Source organism: Argentina silus, assembly GCF_951799395.1.
Source record: "Argentina silus genome assembly, chromosome: 6".
In the NCBI taxonomy this organism is placed as follows: domain Eukaryota; kingdom Metazoa; phylum Chordata; class Actinopteri; order Argentiniformes; family Argentinidae; genus Argentina; species Argentina silus.
Window position 1 is genome coordinate 9,746,777 of NC_139660.1, and position 17,593 is coordinate 9,764,369.

Genomic DNA, 17,593 nt, shown 5'->3' on the forward strand with positions numbered 1-17,593 from the left:
ACAGTACATGCATGTGTAATGATAGATATATCTGTAGGATGTGGTGTATACATTACTGCATTGTTGGCCCACTCTAGACCCAGCCCTCCCCAGGCATGTCTTCCATCCTGTTTTATAAGCCTCTGCTCATATATGGGCATGGCATCCTCCTCCTGAGTTGGCTGGGTTCCGCTTGGTCCATTTCCTGCTCCCACACGCCTGTTAGCCAAGGATGCAGACAGGATTGGCGTTCTGCAGGAAGTGATGTGGTTGACACTCCTTTTAATCAACAGTTTGTCTGTCATAATAAAGGCCACGAGACAAAGCTGCTTATACTGTTTCTTGTTGTTTTGTTTACCTTGTTTACTTTCTCAGCACTCCTAGGTGGCACTCAGTTGCAAACGTTCCTGTAAATGCGTGTTCAAGGAAGAGTATTTCCTCTTTGTGAGAAAATGATAAGGATATGTGCTTTCTTAGAACCAGGAGCACATTTCTGCAGCTTCCCTTTTCTTGGAAAAGGAGGGAGAACCTGTTTTGATCTCCAGCAGATAGATAGACAGAGTAGAGTTCAAGGCACTCTACCCTGCAACCCCTCAGGCACTGCTGCCCTTTGTTCCTCTCTGCTGTGAGGCAATGGGAGGCTCTCACTGCCAGGTGGCTGACTGAGATACAAGGCCAATAGTCTCTGTTGAAACAGTTATCTGTTCCTGCAGAACTTTCACAGGAAGTTTCTGATGAAATGATGGTTTTCTACACGTGGCTTGTAAAAAATGGAGCCGGCTTTTTATGTGCTTGAGTTTTCTTGCTTAATAACCTTAACCGGCACCACTAAGCTCTGGAGATTTAGATCATGAATTCTAATGTCAAATGGCTGTGCTGTACTGTTACCTCAATGGGTGCCCTCTCATTAACCTTGACTTGTGCAACATGCCCTGTCTGAGATCACATATCCCGTTTGCATAACTCTAATGTAGACCACTATTGGCTTTGTTAAAGTAGGACACCACAGGTGTAAGCACAGATGATCACAGTGATCACTTGGTACTTCCCGATTCAATGTATAGACTTACCTAAGTTTCAGGGCTACTGTGTGAAGGGGGTAGTTTTGGTTTCTGCCCCTTCACTTTGCAGTGAATAGTTTTGTTTTATGTTGGTGATTAATGTTTTTGTATGCTTTGGTTTATACAATTAGATTAAAAACACACAATAAAATAACGTATTTACTTGCTTAGCCTAAGCACCAGTTCTGTATATTGTGGGAATAAACTGAAGAATGGACTATGTGATTGTCTGGGCTGTACGATGCCAGTGTGGGAAGGATTGTCATTGTTGACATGCAGACCTGCATTATTAACCTGTTGTTCCCTCCATGCCCTATATCACTATCACCCCCAGCACAACTGAGTCACAGCAGATCACGTTTCCACAACTCAGAGTTTCTCACAATCATTTTGGGCCAGGCTTGTGACTGACTGGGTCTGTCTGTCTGTGCAGCGAATAAAATGCATGTTTGAAATGTGCTTTACAATGCCTTTCCATTTTCCAATCCCCAATGCCGAAGCCAATCAAAAAGGCCCTGTTTAGAAAGTTCTGAGAAAACAAGTATTGCTAGACTGAATGTTATCTTTTTGAGAGGGGCATTTGTTGGTGTGCTGCCTGGTCTGACAATCATACACCGCCTTCTCTGTGGGGTCTATCTGGCACATGCCACGGTTTCCACTCTGAAATGCTGTCCCGTGATGTATTCCAGCCCGCCTTTCAGAGTCATCTCTGGCTTAGGAGCCATCCGGGGAATGCCGGGCGTCACTAGGCAGCATGGGATCTTGATGTGGCTCTGCCCGGAAAAATCAGCACAGCCATTGCATGCCTGGAATTCCTTTGCCGAGCTGCTTTTTCCGGTTGCCTTTTGATTTTTTTTTTCAAGTCAGTCTCAATCGGTTTTCTCCTCCAGACAGGGGAAAAATAAATATTTGCCAGTCCAGAAATAAGTTAGTTTAATTGCATCGCCCAGTGCAGTTGGTGGTCTGCAGAACTATAAAAATGTGCTTTTGATTGATGTTCATTGGGGGGGGGGGGGGCAGGGTGGTGCTCAGCATTGCAGATGTGTTCTGTTGGAGGTATACTGTACTCCAAACAAACTGCTGCAGCCTCCACTCACATACCTTCCCTGTGAGATCTCCTACATTCAATGAATACCTCCTTATCCTGTTAGACTTTGAACCCCATACCAGAAAAAAACATTCTATGTTTTTGCTGCACCTCTACTTGATGAGCTAATGTCATTTAATGTTGTATGAGTATTACAACACTCAGAAATGCTAAAGAATGAGTACTGTAGTTCCTTGCTTATTGCTTATTTGGTTGCTGCTAAGTTGGAAAATAATTTGTCAGTGTTAACCTAGGTCATTCTCTGCTGTGTATTACGGTAAGCTATTCAAAACCCTGGTCTGGGACTGTGAATGACTCATTTATTGCACATTGGCACATAATCATGTTAAACGTCTAAAAAACCCAACACACATAGTGGAGCTCTCTGACTCCCTCTGTAGCTTTTTTGGAGCAGGGCTTTGTCTCCCTGACCAACTCACACACACCTATCTGTGCTACCCTGTGCTGTCCTGTAGAAGATTTGGCGAGAGTGTGTGTATTCATTGGGTTTCTACCGTAGCTTTGTGAGGGGAATGGGCTGTTGAGTGGCACTGCTTCCTGTTACATAAGCCCAGCTCCCAGCTATACAAATACAGCTGAAGGGCAGTGACTGTCGACTCACTAGGTGTCAGAGTGCTGAGAGAGAGTTGCAAGAGTTCATGATTGCGCTGTGAATTTGAGCACTCAAGATGTGAACTGTAAAAGAAGCACCGTCCCACTTGCATTAGTTGCACCTTGTGGAGCCAGATGTCATGCCATGTGATGGGTGTGGAGCAGGCAGTCTGCAGCATTCCTTTGTTGTAAACACACTCACGTCCCTATCTGAACTAAAGTCCGTCAGGGCAGATGTGCGTCATGTGTTGTGCAGCTGAGTGACGGGTATGTTCTGTCTGTCTGTCTGTCTGTCTGTCTGTCTGTCTGTCTGTCTGTCTGTCTGTCTGTCTGTCTGTCTGTCTGTAGTACACCCCTGTAGACAGATTTGGCTATGCCCCAGTGGGCTGCCTCTACAGGGGGCCTCTGGCAACTGATCTGACAGGACCAGACTAGACCGCCCCAAGGCTTGTTGGTGTCACGCCCCATTAGAATTGGAATCACCACGCCTGCGGTCTAGTCAGGACCAGACACCACTCAGACACAGACACACACACACACACACACACATACATACATACATACACGCACGCACACAATGAGGATCTAACTGTAAGCCTGTAGAATCCATGCCGTGCGTGGTGAGCATGTCGTGCTGTTTTGGTGCCACCCCTATGGTTTGGCCTGGTGAATGTCTGTGTGTCTGTCAGGGCCAGATGGTGAGAGTGTGCTAGACGCTGCCTCAGCTGCAGTTACATGAAATGTCATCATTGCATAGCTTTAGAGTGGTATCTCCTCCTAGAATGACTGAAAAGTATTGTAATTGTTTTACTCCTATTACGTCATTGTAATATGCTGTAAGGAATTGTAGGGTGTACAGTAGGCATCAGTATATTTGATGTATTTCAGGCAGGAAAGGGAGGGCCAGTAGCAATGAACGGACTGACGCATACGTAGTTGTAACTAGTATGGCAAACTGAGACTGTCACCCATCTGTCAGGTGCAGAGATGAAACAACAAGGGAATGCGAGAATAACACTGGAAACACTAGAGAATAATAAAACACAGGAATACTCGAGACAGAGATCAAGATACAACCTGGAGATGAGCTCCTCAGGCTCGAGCATGCGGTAGGCGATTTCAAGCAAAGACAACCAAACAACAGAAGGCACCCTCTCTTCAGGAGAGGTAATTAGGGTCAAGATCAGCAACACCTGTGGTCCGATAGTCTCTGGGGGCGATCTCTGTCTCCCTCTGGTGGACGGAGAGGGAGTGCTGGGACCTCTCTCATTCCCAGAGAGGGGCTATGCCCTTCCCTCTCTCTGGGGGGTTATCAGCATAAACCCAGCCCCATTAGGACCTGTTAACGACCCCCCTTGTGTTAAATAGATTATTCGATAATGAGGTCAAAGTTACAGTGTTTGAGTGAGTGTGTGGAACATTCATAATGATAGGAGCTGTTAAGAGTTTACCTCTCACTCCCAGACATTTTATACAAAGTGACATTGTGTGTTTTTATGTTTTCAAGGCATACGGTGACAAATGGCTCCTGCTATACTTCCTGTTGTGGATTCAAAGTATGCGAATCAGGGATCAAACCGCCCTGCATATGGCACATAATGACATGAAGGCAATGTGAAACAGACTGATAAACTTTAGGTTGACTCCTAGCCCTACAAAGGAAAGAGAATTTATGAGTTCCGTCAATCTCTCTCTCACACACACTATCATGTGTCAGCACTTCACACTTTTTTGCACATAGTCGACCCATGATCCACTGCTCATAAAGGCTGCTAGTTGCCATAGTAAACTCTCTTTCTATTTGTAATCTGATACTCTTTCTCTCTGTGACTAGGAGAAAAAAGCTATTGGCTTTGGTTCAGGTTGAGGGACCATTTCATTTTCAGTTCGCCAAGGTTGGCCAATGAATTCCATGAAATGAAGGGGAAATGATAGGACAATAAATTATGTAGGTTGTGCGAGGCAATGAGGCTAGAGGCTGTGAAGTGGGTATGGGGAATGTACACTATAAATTTGAATAAATGTAAATTAATATAAATTACACTGTCAGTGTGTGTGTGTGTGTGTGTGTGTGACAGGGTGGGGTGTGGTGGGGGGTGGGGGGGTTGAAGGCATGTAAATTAAAGATTAACAACAGTGCCTGTTCGTGTATACAAGCTAATACTCAGATATTCTTTATGGTCACATTATGATATTGAATACATGAATATGAGCAATTTAGGAGCATATTCAGGCTTGGATGAGTGGTAGCATTCATTGATAGAGGAGGAGGGCTGAGAGTTCCCCTCGGCTGACTCTGCACGTTTACACTTTTCCACACTGACCCTCACAGACACTGGGCTTGTCATGGTGGTGCAATGAATGAACAAGCATCTGTAGTTTTTTTTTTTTTTTTTTTTCTTCAGCTTATTACATTTTTTATGTTGCTCAGCTCAAGATGTCAGTGTTAGCCTGGTCATTCTGAGTGTTGAGTCACGAGTGTTGAGTCAAGTACAGTAGAAGCAGAGGTGAGGTGACTTATAGTGCAGGATTACATGTCCATAGTCAGGTGGTTTCCTGTCAGGGACTGATTTGAATGATACTGGCCTGTTATGAGGAGCCAGAGCTCATACCCTCCCTACAGAGAGATCTTTAGGTCTAAAGTCCACTCTGCCTCCTCCAGGACAGCTCAAAATTCACAGCCACAGAGCTCTGGGGCATTCCAAAGTTCACAGGAAGGGGGGGGGGGGGCATTCCTGTCAGTGAGGTCAGCCAGTTCTGTGTTATTCTTCTCCAAACCTCCCTTCCACTGCTTCTTCTCCCCTCTGTTAGCAATGATAAGCAGTCAGGTGGCAGTGCTGAACTATCCATGCTTGGTGGTGACATCATCCCCTCAACCCTCCCAATCGTAACATGATTAGATCATTCTCATTCCAACTATGTCGCATAATTTCCTCAACGCAAGGAAAGAATGTCTGTGTTTTTAACTCTACTTAAAACGTGCAACTGTAACTAGGGTCTCCACACTCCAAACAAATTTGTGTTCGCTCAGACCTACAGTACACTAGTCATTTACATACACTTTTGGGTCAGTAATGACAGTGCTTGTATGCATGGAGTATTCTTGGTGCAATGTCTGGCCTGCCATTATCAGAACTTGAGGCTTCTGTGACCGCAAGGCCCTCCTACACCCAATCAAAGCATGATCACAAACACAAATCTCAATCACACAATGCACACTCACAAACAAAGAATCCTCACAAATAAGAGAGGCCACTGCTGCATAACTAGTACCAGTCTTCACCACTGATTTACACAGATACAAATAAGCTGCACCATAGGAACCTTCTGATCTTCCTGCTGCTCATCCTGTACTTTGAGCTGCCTGTTTTACAGTCGTAAAAAGGGAGTCCACCTGGAATGTTGGTTTATGGTCATAATGTAAACATCTACATTTTGCTCTGAACAAGTTAATTTTGTACTTGTACAAGCACATTGACTTTGCTTACACATGATGAGCATGTCTTTTTCTATTATCCTGTTTATCTAGTCAAGTGTGTGAAACCATATCTGCAATAATTAGTATAGCGTTCATCTTGTTTGTGCAATGTTTTTAGAGTTGTACTGAGTAGTCATTGACAACAAATCTTTCATTCTGTACCTTTGGAGCTCTTATGCTAAGAATGTACATGGCTACAAGCTTTGTCTGTACCACTGAGTGAACCTAGTATGTACCATACTGTACAAAGTCATGTTTATGGGACTTGAGGCATGAGAGATAAGAGAAAGTATGTGAAGGACCCATCATGCATATGATATGATGAATGACAGATAAGAGACTTAAAACGTCTGCCCACATTCCATTTCAATGTCCAAATGATGTGTCATGAAAGCTGGCAGTGTCTCATCTCTGCAGTTGTGTCTCTTTTGTCCTCTCTATCTCTCTCTCTCTCTCTCTCTCTCTCTCTCTCTCTCTCTCTCTCTCTCTCTCTCTCTGCATGCATTCCCTCTGAGAGTGGTCATTGGGATTATGGGGTGTTTTTATGCTTAGTTTGCTTAGACACTCTACCTCATCCCTTAGGCAACATGACATTCTGTCTGTTGTCATTTAGAATGATCTTGCCAACGTAAATGTCATTTATTGTTAGTCAAATAGTTTCAATGTACAGGGGGCCCTAGACTATTTTACTGAGATTTGCCAATAGTTGCATATTGCATTATGGTCTTGCAAGGCAGTTGAAATATTTTTAATTTTTTATTATTCAACAGCAAGTATTACAATTATGCAACCTGCACTCTCCATGTGCTGCAATCCACTGTTCAAAGTGTACTTATTGTTGTAATAGATATTTGATATGTGATCATTTAACTCTTGATATATCCTAATTTGTTGTCTCCATTTCAGCTGATATAGTCAAGAATGTGTCTTGGTACAAGCCTGTGGCCTGGAGGGGATTGCATGGATAAACACCAAATTGATCTTTGCACACGATGAACACCAATGTTTTGACACAGATTTGTGCAGCATATCTGATAAATTGGAAGGGGCTTAAGATACTACATTTGCTGTTGTAATTGTCTCCCTTTCATAAGTTTTCACTTACAGCTTGGAATTAGTGGGTAATAACATGGCAATAACTATGGTCATCACAAGTAATAACTGATAGTTACCACTAACAAGAAAGACAATTACCTTGTTATTACAAGGTAAGGCGGACTGTAGTTTCTACTTGCAGGAAAGATGCTTGTTTACACATTATTGTTACACCGTATCCATATTGTTCTTGAACCATTGGAGAAGGTAGTATAGAAGGTAGTATAACGTGGTATTAGAGCTGGAAAATGCTGCTTCCATTTTGTTCTACCCTTGTATCCCATAAGACCATTTTTACCATGGTTAAACCATCAGTCAGTGGTAATACAGAATACCTATCAGTATGCATGCATCCTCTGCATCATTAACACAGCAATAAGCTACAGTACCCAATGGGTCTAATACGTAGGCCTCCATGAAGGGTTTATGGATGACTTCATTCCGCTCATGGAGTAACCATGGTCTTAGTGGTGAGGTTAAGACGGGGTACAAGGCTACAAGGCTATTTCATAGTAAATACCTTCTCTGTTCAAGCATCTCTCACGCAAAAATAATTACATGGAAACTACAGTCAAACGTACCTTTTAATAACAAGGTAATTGTCCTTCTTGTTACTGGTAACTATAGCCATGTTATTACCCGCTTAATCTGAGCTGTGATGTGAAGTGCTACCAGAATGGGTCACAATGTAGGACATAGACTATGTCTACTTGCCCAGTGGCCTAATTTAGTATTTAAATTGGTGAAAATATGCTGTCTGCTGCAGCTATGCAGTCAATAGAATAATTTCTCTGAAAAGAAAACCTCTGTTTTTCATAATTATGAGAGAATTTTGTGCTCAGTGAGATTGAGCAATTGAGGTAATGAGAGAAATGTGTTGTAGAGAATAGCTTAGGGGGGTTGCATTTAAGTGCAGGGTAAGAGATATAATGTAACAATGTAACAATGAGCTCTGTGAGTTGGCTGTTTGGTGCAGTGTGAGAGAGGCACAAGGTACTGTGAGAACGAGGGGTTGTGGGTTTGCTGGATTCCTATCCAGTGAGCTGAATCCTGCCCTCTGTCTAGACAAAGGCCAGTCGTCAGGGAGACCCAGGCACAGAAATCTAGAAGTGCGCCAGGCAACAGGAAGTTTTGTATATAGGGAGGAGGGAGAGATGAGATTTTTTTCTTTTGCTAACTTCTCACTCCTCAGGGGATTTAAGCAAATGTGGTCAACTGCTACAAGCCAGCTCCTTTTGGTGGTGGGAGTTTTTCTCTCATGAGAGGGTGGAGACACACAGTCCAGTGGAGCTCTAGTGGTATCAGTGCAGCAGAGGCCACAGTCCTTTCAACTCCCTTACTCAACAGGAAACAGTGGCTGGGTCTGGCAGCCATGCGTAATAAGCAGTTACCACGCTGTCCTGCTCAGAATGGACTTCCTGCTCTCCAGTAGCTTACGCTAATGACCAAAGTTCATAACACGTTATGCTGGGCAGGGAAAGTGAAAGATGGTGTCCTGATGTAGATATATCTGTAATAATAACGCCAAACAAATACCAAACCTTATGAGCCACTACCTGCACCACACAAAAGTGAGCTCCTTAGAACCCCCCCCCCCCCAGCCTCCACACTTCCATCTTTTCACCTGATGACGCCAGAGCTGGCGTCATCATAAGGTGAACAAAAGGGTGAGACACAGTCAACGATTCTCAGCTAGTGCTACAGTATTACTCTTTTGTTTTTTGCTGAACTATATACAATAGATAAGGCACAGACAGCCGGCATAATGACTGACGCCTCAGTTTAGATCTGATAGCAGACAGGGATGACTGAAGGTTAAACTGTTGAACCGGTGCGCTCTGGAAGTCAAGCACACTCTCTATGCCAAGCTTTTGTTTCCAGATTATACTGCATGATGACAACCGCCATGTTTTCAAGTGAACAGCATGTTCTAGTGTTTATGAATTGTAAAAGTAAGGAAGGTAGAATGACATTTAAAGCAGCATAGACAGAGACACAAAGACTGGGTGTCCCTCACTACTCCCATGTCATCAGCTAATGTTCTATTTTAGAGAGTAGAAAAAACGTGTATAATTTGCTTTGCGTCTCTGGTTGTTCCAAAGTAAGCATTTCAGTTACAGGCTTGACAGAGATAAAAAGCCGTTAATGGACCTGACGAGAGTTGCGTGCAAGACCCTTTTCATTATCTTGCTTCAAAGTAAACGGACTGCATGCAACAGGTTTGCATGACACCCTTGCCCCCCTTTCTCCGTCTGTGTGTGTGTGTGTGTGTGTGTGTGTGTGTGTGTGTGTGTGTGTGTGTGTGTGTGTGTGTGTGTGTGTGTGTGTGTGTGTGTGTGTGTGTGTGTGTGTGCGTGTGTGTGTGTGTGTGTACATGTGCACTTGTGTATTAATAGAAACAGATGGCGGGGCATTTCACTGATGTTGCATCTGGCCATCCAGACTGTGCTGCTCCAGACAGACTCTCTCTCTCTCTCTCTCTCTCTCTCTCTCTCTCTCTCTCTCTCTCTCTCTCTCTCTCTCTCTCTCTGTCTCTCTCTCTCACTCTCACCCTCACCCTGTTTCCTGCCCTACTGAAACACGTCTGCTGCAGGGCTGATGTCACTGGGCCATATTTACTACAAAGGCTGCAGATAAAAACAGTATGGGGAAGACAATCGAGGGAGAACAGTGTGATTCCTGAATAGAAATAGAATGCACATGTATGGTGATGTGTAACCACAACTACAGCCACACCTGGTGAGGACCGAGCTTGGTGCAGCTTTTACTTGTCCTCTGATGTATTGAGAATACACTTCAAAGAGAACCGTAATCCTTGGAAGTTGCTCACCTAACTTACTTCACTGTGGGGTGTGTATGAAACCATAGACTAGGCTGGCTCTCAGGAAATCAAAGACATTTTACTCATGGAGCTTTGATCACATGCTGACTGGCAAACTGTCTGTAGCGTGGGACTGGCCACACACAGCACACCTCTGCACAACACACAGAGAAAAGAGAACCTGTTTGTCTGCATGTGGGGCCCAGGTGGGAAGAGACAGAGGAAAGAATGACTGAGGCCCAGAGGGAGAGACATTGTCCTGCTCTTGACCCCACCCCCTATGAATGTGTTACAAGCCTACACAGAGCCTAATGGAAGATCAGTGATCGGTATAGCTGTGTGGGGCCAAGAGAGAAACCTGCCGCCTCTGACTCAGTGGCTAAGAACCCACCTATCCTGTTGAGTCGACAATGTAAACAAAACACCCTCGCAATAACCTTTAATCTCTCATGACTTCACACCTGAAACTTCCAGATCAGTTTGAACTGCACGCAACTTCACTGTAAACCTGTCATCATACCTTCGATCAATCAATGTTTGCCATTCTTGAATGTCATTATTATTGCATTGATCACACAGTCTTTCTCCATCCATAATTAGCAGTCCTTTTATGTTTGTTTCTCAATGAGACTGTCTCTTTCCCCTGCACGCCTGACTGCCTTGACGCCCTGGACAGTCTGGCTCCCAGATAGCATCAGGCTGTCTGAGATTTACTCTCATGAGGGTGCAGCAGTTAAACTTGTAAAAGCTGGGTGGCGTGTCCCCCCACTGATAGCATGTCTGCATTGTTGCTGTGTCCCAGAGCCCTCAGTGCTCATTGTAGGCATCAGACACATTTCCTGGCCCAGTGCGTGAAGCCAAACCATCTTTTTGCTAAGCAATGTAGTAGTGCAGAGGACAGATAAAACAGAGCTGCTTATTCTCCCATAGCCCACCAGTTAGTGACTGTGCAACTGATAAGAGATCGTTCTCACAGTTCAGCCAAGTCTTTCTTCTCACAATCACCCCTCACTGAATAAAGCCTGGGCAGCATAGGAACAAACACAGCATCTGTTTACCAATTTAGTAATTATTAATAATACTTGTTGTTAATAATAATAATTGATGTAGGTTTATAAACATTGCTATTGTTACACTATTAAATAATTCACAAAACTAGAGTTAATATTAAGTCAACAGTTTAGGCATTTCAGTGATATCTGTGGTTTACTGATGTAGTCCATAACTCTAAAGAGAACGTTAGGCTGTGATTATACACAACACAGGCCAGTGCTTGCTGTTTGACCTTTTAGGAACCTGCTTCTTTTGGTGTAGTGAAAACCCACCTGTGCACACAGTATAGCCACATGAAAGCAGTGCCTCTGCGGTGAATCTATGAATATGAATGGCATTAGTATCAATGCTGCAGTGTGCTGCATGCTTGGGCATTAGAAAACACTCCAACGTCACGTCCATAGAGGCAGCTGGGCAGCAGGATGGGATCATGCTAATGAATGATATTTCCTCCAGACATTCCCTCAGCCGAGTTTCCTGGATGGAAGGGCAGAGCAGGAGGTGACTCTGTTGTTATTTATATGTAATTTGAGAATCTGAGAATCACTTAGTGTCCAGGGACATCAGTGGATCAGACGGCGAGCCAATCAGCACATCCTGGGCCAAAACCAGAGGGAAGCACAGTGCTGCCCGAGATGTGTGGCCTGTTGGTCACCTCTGCCAGGTGGGCCTCTGTGTACAGTATGTTGGGTTTCCTGGTGCATTCTTTGGTGGTCCATGATTACACTCCTCCTTGACTGACTTTGCTGTAGCTGTAGACCCACACTTAGAGGAACATTCCAGACCACCAAGGACAGTAGTGGTGTTACAATTAGTGTGACACTCACAAAGTCACAGAGATGTTAAATACACAGAAGTGTAATCATACCATTCCAAGACTCTTCATTTGATTTTACTTTTGTATTGTCTTCAGAGTTTGCCAGATCCATATATCTAGCCTCTTTTACTAGTCTGAATAAGGGTCAGTATGAGGTCACTGTGAGCTATGACACAACAAAGCTTCAGTAAAGAAGCTTCAACAGAAAACTAGATTTCCACAAACCTCAGTGATCTCCCCGTTTGTGCTCTCCCCCTCATATCATTAAGTTGATTAGACAAGAGCCTGGTTGTGAGTGTAGCACACAGCCCATTGCTCCTCAAGTGCCTCCTCACACTCAAAGCCCTTGCTGCTAGCGTCATGTTCCGTTTACAGACGTAAGACAGAAGCCCATGTTTGACCTGTGGATTATGGCCTCCTTCCTGTGTCCACCCTAGTCTGGTCACTGCAATGGTTAGGCGTCTGTGGGTTTAAAACCCACTGTTGCGTAAAGAAAGAACAGAGCCATGTGTGCATACAACTACTCAGGTGTGTCTGCAAGCCATGCACACATAAAAGATTTTAAGTGCAAAAGTGTTTGATTTTATATATGTGTGGCATCACAGCGACACTTGTGGAGAATAAAATATGACTTTAGCTCTTGCTCGCAAGTGTTTGTATTAAGGGCTAATTGTGAAATTATTAATATTTCAGTGCCCTGTGAAGTCATTTCACGAGGGAAAGATGTTTTTTCAGACTGTGGTCTTTGACTGTTTATTTGAGTTACCCTTTATCCTACTCACAATCCTTGCAGTAAAGCTTTGTGTTTCTGAGTATTCAACCTCTGCAGCTCCGCTCTTCCGCTCTGGTCTATTTTTAAAACCGGAACATATTTAATCATTTATACTTCAGAGGGGAACTGGGGATACTGCTTCCTGTGGAGGGAGCGGAAAGGAACGGGTGGGTTGATTAGAGAAGTGGTCTCCACTTTGTACTGTGCATTGTGGCTGTGGAGTCCTCTTCCGTTTCTATGTATCCTCCTCCTTCTCCTCCTCCTCCTCCTCCATGAAATCCTCCGAAGACTAAAGCAGAAGCAGAATCACAGATTGGATAACCTCATTACACATCAAAGAACATCATTGCTGCCCTGCACCACTATGTTACGTATTTTAGCAATGCTGACACCAGCTATGTGACGTCCAAGGATTCCTTCCAACTGCTCTGCTTACACAAACGCAAATGCTTTCTCTGCCAATTCATTTTTAAGAGTCTCAGAATACAGTGAATGTCCTGATGTGTCCGGCTTGCTCAAGAAGCTGTAACCCAGACATTTTTTCCCTCTCAGTAATGGATACACTGGTTCCAAGATAAGACTGATTACTGAGCAGACCTGCCCCAGCTACCAAGCTTGTGGTAACTCATGAATGCCCCTTCGTCGGCAGTCAGCGGCCCTCTATTGGCAAAAGCTGTCAGCATGGCATTTTGCTCATCAACTTTATGATGGCCCAACAGTGTCAATCTGACACCACAAACAGTGGTCTGTCGTCACACTGCCATCGGCTAGCTGAGAATTCGTATCGGCCAAAGATAGGACCGCCATCGGCAAGCCGACACCTGCAACCGGCCCTGAGTCAGTCCACTGGTGGTCAACTGCTCTGGCTGTTGGTAAGCCATCCTCTCTGCTCCTTTGCCACCCATTTCACGCTACCTTGCCCTACAATTTTCCACTCCTTTTAGCTAGCTTTATATTTAGCTCAAATGGCTGAAGCATGGGTCTTTACATACCAGGGTTATAGGTTTGACTATCAGTCTACCACTGGGATGCCGGCTATCGATCTACCATTTGCACACTGACGTCTTTGCACAATGGTATGACGACCGTTGGACTACCATTGTCACACCATCATCTGTCTTCCATTGGCACACCAACTGTCTGTTCTAGTGCCGCCCCAGGCAATCTCATTTCTATCACGTCCGGACTAGAGCAGACTTCCCTCTTCCGTCTTGGCATCACTGTGTGTGCTTGTTTGTAGGTTAAGCCAGTTCCAGGTGATCGTGGCTGTCACTTTTGGGAAGTTGTGCATGGTTGGATTGAGAGCAGTGAAGCAACAGCTGTCAGATACAAGAGATTGTACTGTCTTGTATAACTTCCTATAGTGTAACATCTGGTGGCAGTAAAAAAGAAGGGCCAGCTTTAACATAGCTACAGGGATTGGCTGCTCTGCTGTCTCTTCAGAGTCAAACTGTAATTACATGGATGAGCAAATTAAGATTTAAGGCTATTTTGCTTTTATTTTTCAGATAAAAAGATCCAGACTCATCATTGCTCCGGAGTTGTGGAAGGTATTCCATGTTTGTAAAATATTGCATGCAAAAATATTTCATAGGCTAAATGAAGACCAAGACCAGTGTATGTGTGTTTTAACACAGGTGTGTGAAGACTAAAATGTCATCAAAAATGCAGAGTTCAAATAACATAACCCAGGCCAGGAGGACAGTCCAGCAGCTGAGAATAGAGGCCAGCATTGAGAGGATAAAGGTACAGTCTTCACAGATTATTGATGATTCACAAGACACTCTGCACCTCCTACTCCTATACTGTACAGAGAACTTGAGCCCTGCACAAAACCTTGATGATCATAGGTGATCTTGTTGCCTTGTTCTGTATGTTATAAGCCTAGAAGAGGCCCTAATTACTTACCCCTGGGCATCCATTCTGTGTTGTGTGTTGGTGTGTTTTTCCAAGAAAAATATGTAACGTGTTATTCTGTCCTGCAGGTGTCCAAGGCTTCAGCAGACCTGATGCACTACTGTGGAGAACATGCCAAGTATGACCCCCTGCTCATGGGCATCCCTGCCTCAGAAAACCCCTTCAAGGACAAAAAGCCTTGCACTATATTGTAGTGGGACACCTGAACTCTTTGAATTTTTTTTTTTAAATTTGAATTATTATATAGAGAAACCTGATACATACACTACTTGCCTTAACACCAGCCCCATTCCACCTTTTCCCATGCCCCTTAGCTCCCCAAACATGTGCAGTTTGATCTGGAATGTATTCCTCCCTTTCAATCAGATACAAGTAAGACCAAAGAGCACCAAGGGGTAACATGCAAAAGTAATTTGTGGCCCAGAAACAAAGTGTTCAGTTTAATCAGTCATGAATGAACGCTTTTACTGAGGCTCGGCAAAGAAACTAGTGTTCTTTGTGATTGTTATCTTTTACAATCCAGACCTGTGTCTTCTGCAGTAAAGACCAGGGTCTGAATGGGAAGGTCTCAACTCTGTAATTGACACAGGAGGCATAAACAATGGCCCTAAATGATTGAACCCAACAATACGTATGTCTTTCAGCTCCCGATTGCGTCAGCAGCTCCTTATCTTGTCTTAGGGAAACAATTAATCTACTTTGTATGCTACTGATAAGCAGCAATAACCCCACTATGTAAAGAGAGAGATAGGACTCTTCTTCTGAATTGTAAACTATGACTGTCCATCACAGGAAAGGATGGCGGGCGGCCAAAGGTCATTGCCTGTGGCGTAACAGAACTCTAAAGGGTGCTGTATGTTAAGGAAAGCTAGAGCCACTTCTATATGTTTTAAGGACCAGAATAAGTAGGGCTTTGTAATGTCCACTTAGTCATGTTTAAGTAGCATTGTTTTTGCAGATATCCTTCTCCATAGAGTTTAGGCTGAGATTAATTCAAACCAATTGGCCCTAAAGTCATTCCACTTCTTATGTTTGTAACCTTTGATCCATTCATCCAATTTTGATTAATCTGGGTTCAATTTAGATGCTCTTTCCATATCTTGTAACTTTTACGGAGCACACATCTCTGAAAAAGTGGGCTTGGTATTTGTTATTGGTTTAGTGTCGTTGGTTTAGTGCACCTAAATGACGTGCTTAGGTAATTATATTGACAGAATATCTCGCTACTTCTGTTACCTGCTTGCACTACAGTATGTGTTTCACATTAAGTTTAATTTCTGTTTGTTAACTCTATTTCTGTCTGAGTACAATTTGAGCAGAAGGCCACGCTTACAGGGGTGCTGCACCGGCAGCATAAAAACTGTCTCCAAGTCATGTGTTACTATATCACATACCAGATAGCAGGATTCTCCTCCCAGATAGGAAAGTAGGACTCACATGCTAAAATTAAGTGTATGCTCTGAATTACCCATGCATTTGCCTTAGAGACCACCCTTTGTGACTTTCATAGTTGTAAATAATGTGGTAGATAAAGTAGCAATATGAAATATTGTTGCAGATCATGTCATCCTTTAAATGAGTGTATGTATGCCTAAGAAGTTGAGACCTGTCTGTGCCATCATGTCCATCAAAATTGTACCAGCATTAGAGGACATTTTTTCTGATCTTATTGCCAGTGCTTTTACAGTGTTTCACTCTAAACAAGTTTATTGATAGGTAAATGACCTCTGACCTCACAGGGACTCTGTGATCTACCATGAACATATAATGACTGTTATGATCTCTTGAGTTTGAATATTCCATGTTTACAACCACTCTACTCTCTTATTTTCAGCTTTCACGATGGCCATGCATTGAATAATTGTTACTGTAAGTGTGTCTGTGTGCCTGTCTGTTAATGTGTGTTTGTGTGTCTTTGCACATGACCGGCAGAAGCAGCTAAGAGACCAGCTTAAAGGGATGGTTCAGCCTATTTTCATGTTTCGGTGAAATATTTTACCCTGACTGTTGTCCTCATAGGCCAGTAGTGAAAGCTTCTCCGGTTCTCAATTCTCCACTCTGCTACCGCAGCAAAGGCTAACAGTTAGAAGCGCCCTCTGAAATAGACAGGATACCAACGGCACTTAAGTTAGCGTTGTTGAAATTACATGCCAAAATCTCCTCAGAGAAACTTCAAACAAAGTTTAGTACTGGCTATATACTAGACAAACCTGTACATGCTTTTGTTATCCTGAAGTGCTATAATACTGTGAATACAACTAAATTCAGCCTGAATTTAATTTTTTTCTTCACTGTCATTGTCATTATATAGATCATAAACAGTGTTTGAATGCCTTTCACAGTGTGGATCACAGCATATTTCAAACACAGATTGAGGGTGAAGTAATTTGACCACTACAGTATAAGACATTTAATAGACATTGCATTCATACTCTCCACCTAGCGTTACAACAGTCACACCAACAATACATGTTCCCATATGGTATGTATTTGTCTCCTTATTTGCTGTGGCTTTGAAGGCTCGCTTGAAATTGTGAGTTTCACCTGTATGACGTGTTTCTACACAGCTGAACTTCTATCAAACCTAAACTCTGTATGTATGTTTTATCACTGTGTTTTATTTTCTCAGTTGTGTTTTTGGAAATAATATGTTTTGAATAGCCTTGTGTGTTGCATTGATTTTGGCCAACTTAATTCATGTTGCAAATAGTTGTGTTCTTTTCTTGTTATGGAAAACATGTTTCTTTATCCTATGACAAATATCTGTACTTGGTCTCTGGTACTGTATATGTGGATATCTTTGCTACATCTAGTGATTAAAATTCTATTCCCAATTTTGCATATTTCGTTTTTTCATATTTTTGGTTGGAGCACAATGAATGTCAGTATTTCTGTGATTTT

General features: G+C 43.2%; 1 protein-coding gene and 1 pseudogene across 3 annotated transcripts in view; both read left to right on the forward strand.

Moving 5' to 3' along the window:
• The window catches only part of LOC310805785 (protein wntless homolog), a 20,963-nt pseudogene extending 13,778 nt beyond the window's left edge, over positions 1–7,185 (forward strand). The window contains exon 10 of the transcript in view: positions 7,124–7,185. The product of the transcript in view is annotated as a protein wntless homolog (transcript). The remainder of the gene's footprint in view (positions 1–7,123) is intronic.
• gng12b (guanine nucleotide binding protein (G protein), gamma 12b) overlaps positions 1–17,520 on the forward strand; it is a 27,181-nt gene extending 9,661 nt beyond the window's left edge. The window contains exons 2-4 of one of the 2 annotated variants that reach the window (XM_083671984.1): positions 14,284–14,325; positions 14,413–14,521; positions 14,761–17,520. In XM_083671984.1, the coding sequence (XP_083528110.1) occupies positions 14,429–14,521; positions 14,761–14,886 (219 nt within the window). In that variant the 5' untranslated portion in view covers positions 14,284–14,325; positions 14,413–14,428 and the 3' untranslated portion in view covers positions 14,887–17,520. The remainder of the gene's footprint in view (positions 1–14,283; positions 14,326–14,412; positions 14,522–14,760) is intronic. The other variant, XM_083671985.1, reaches the window with a different exon arrangement.
• Positions 17,521–17,593: the final 73 nt, after the last annotated feature.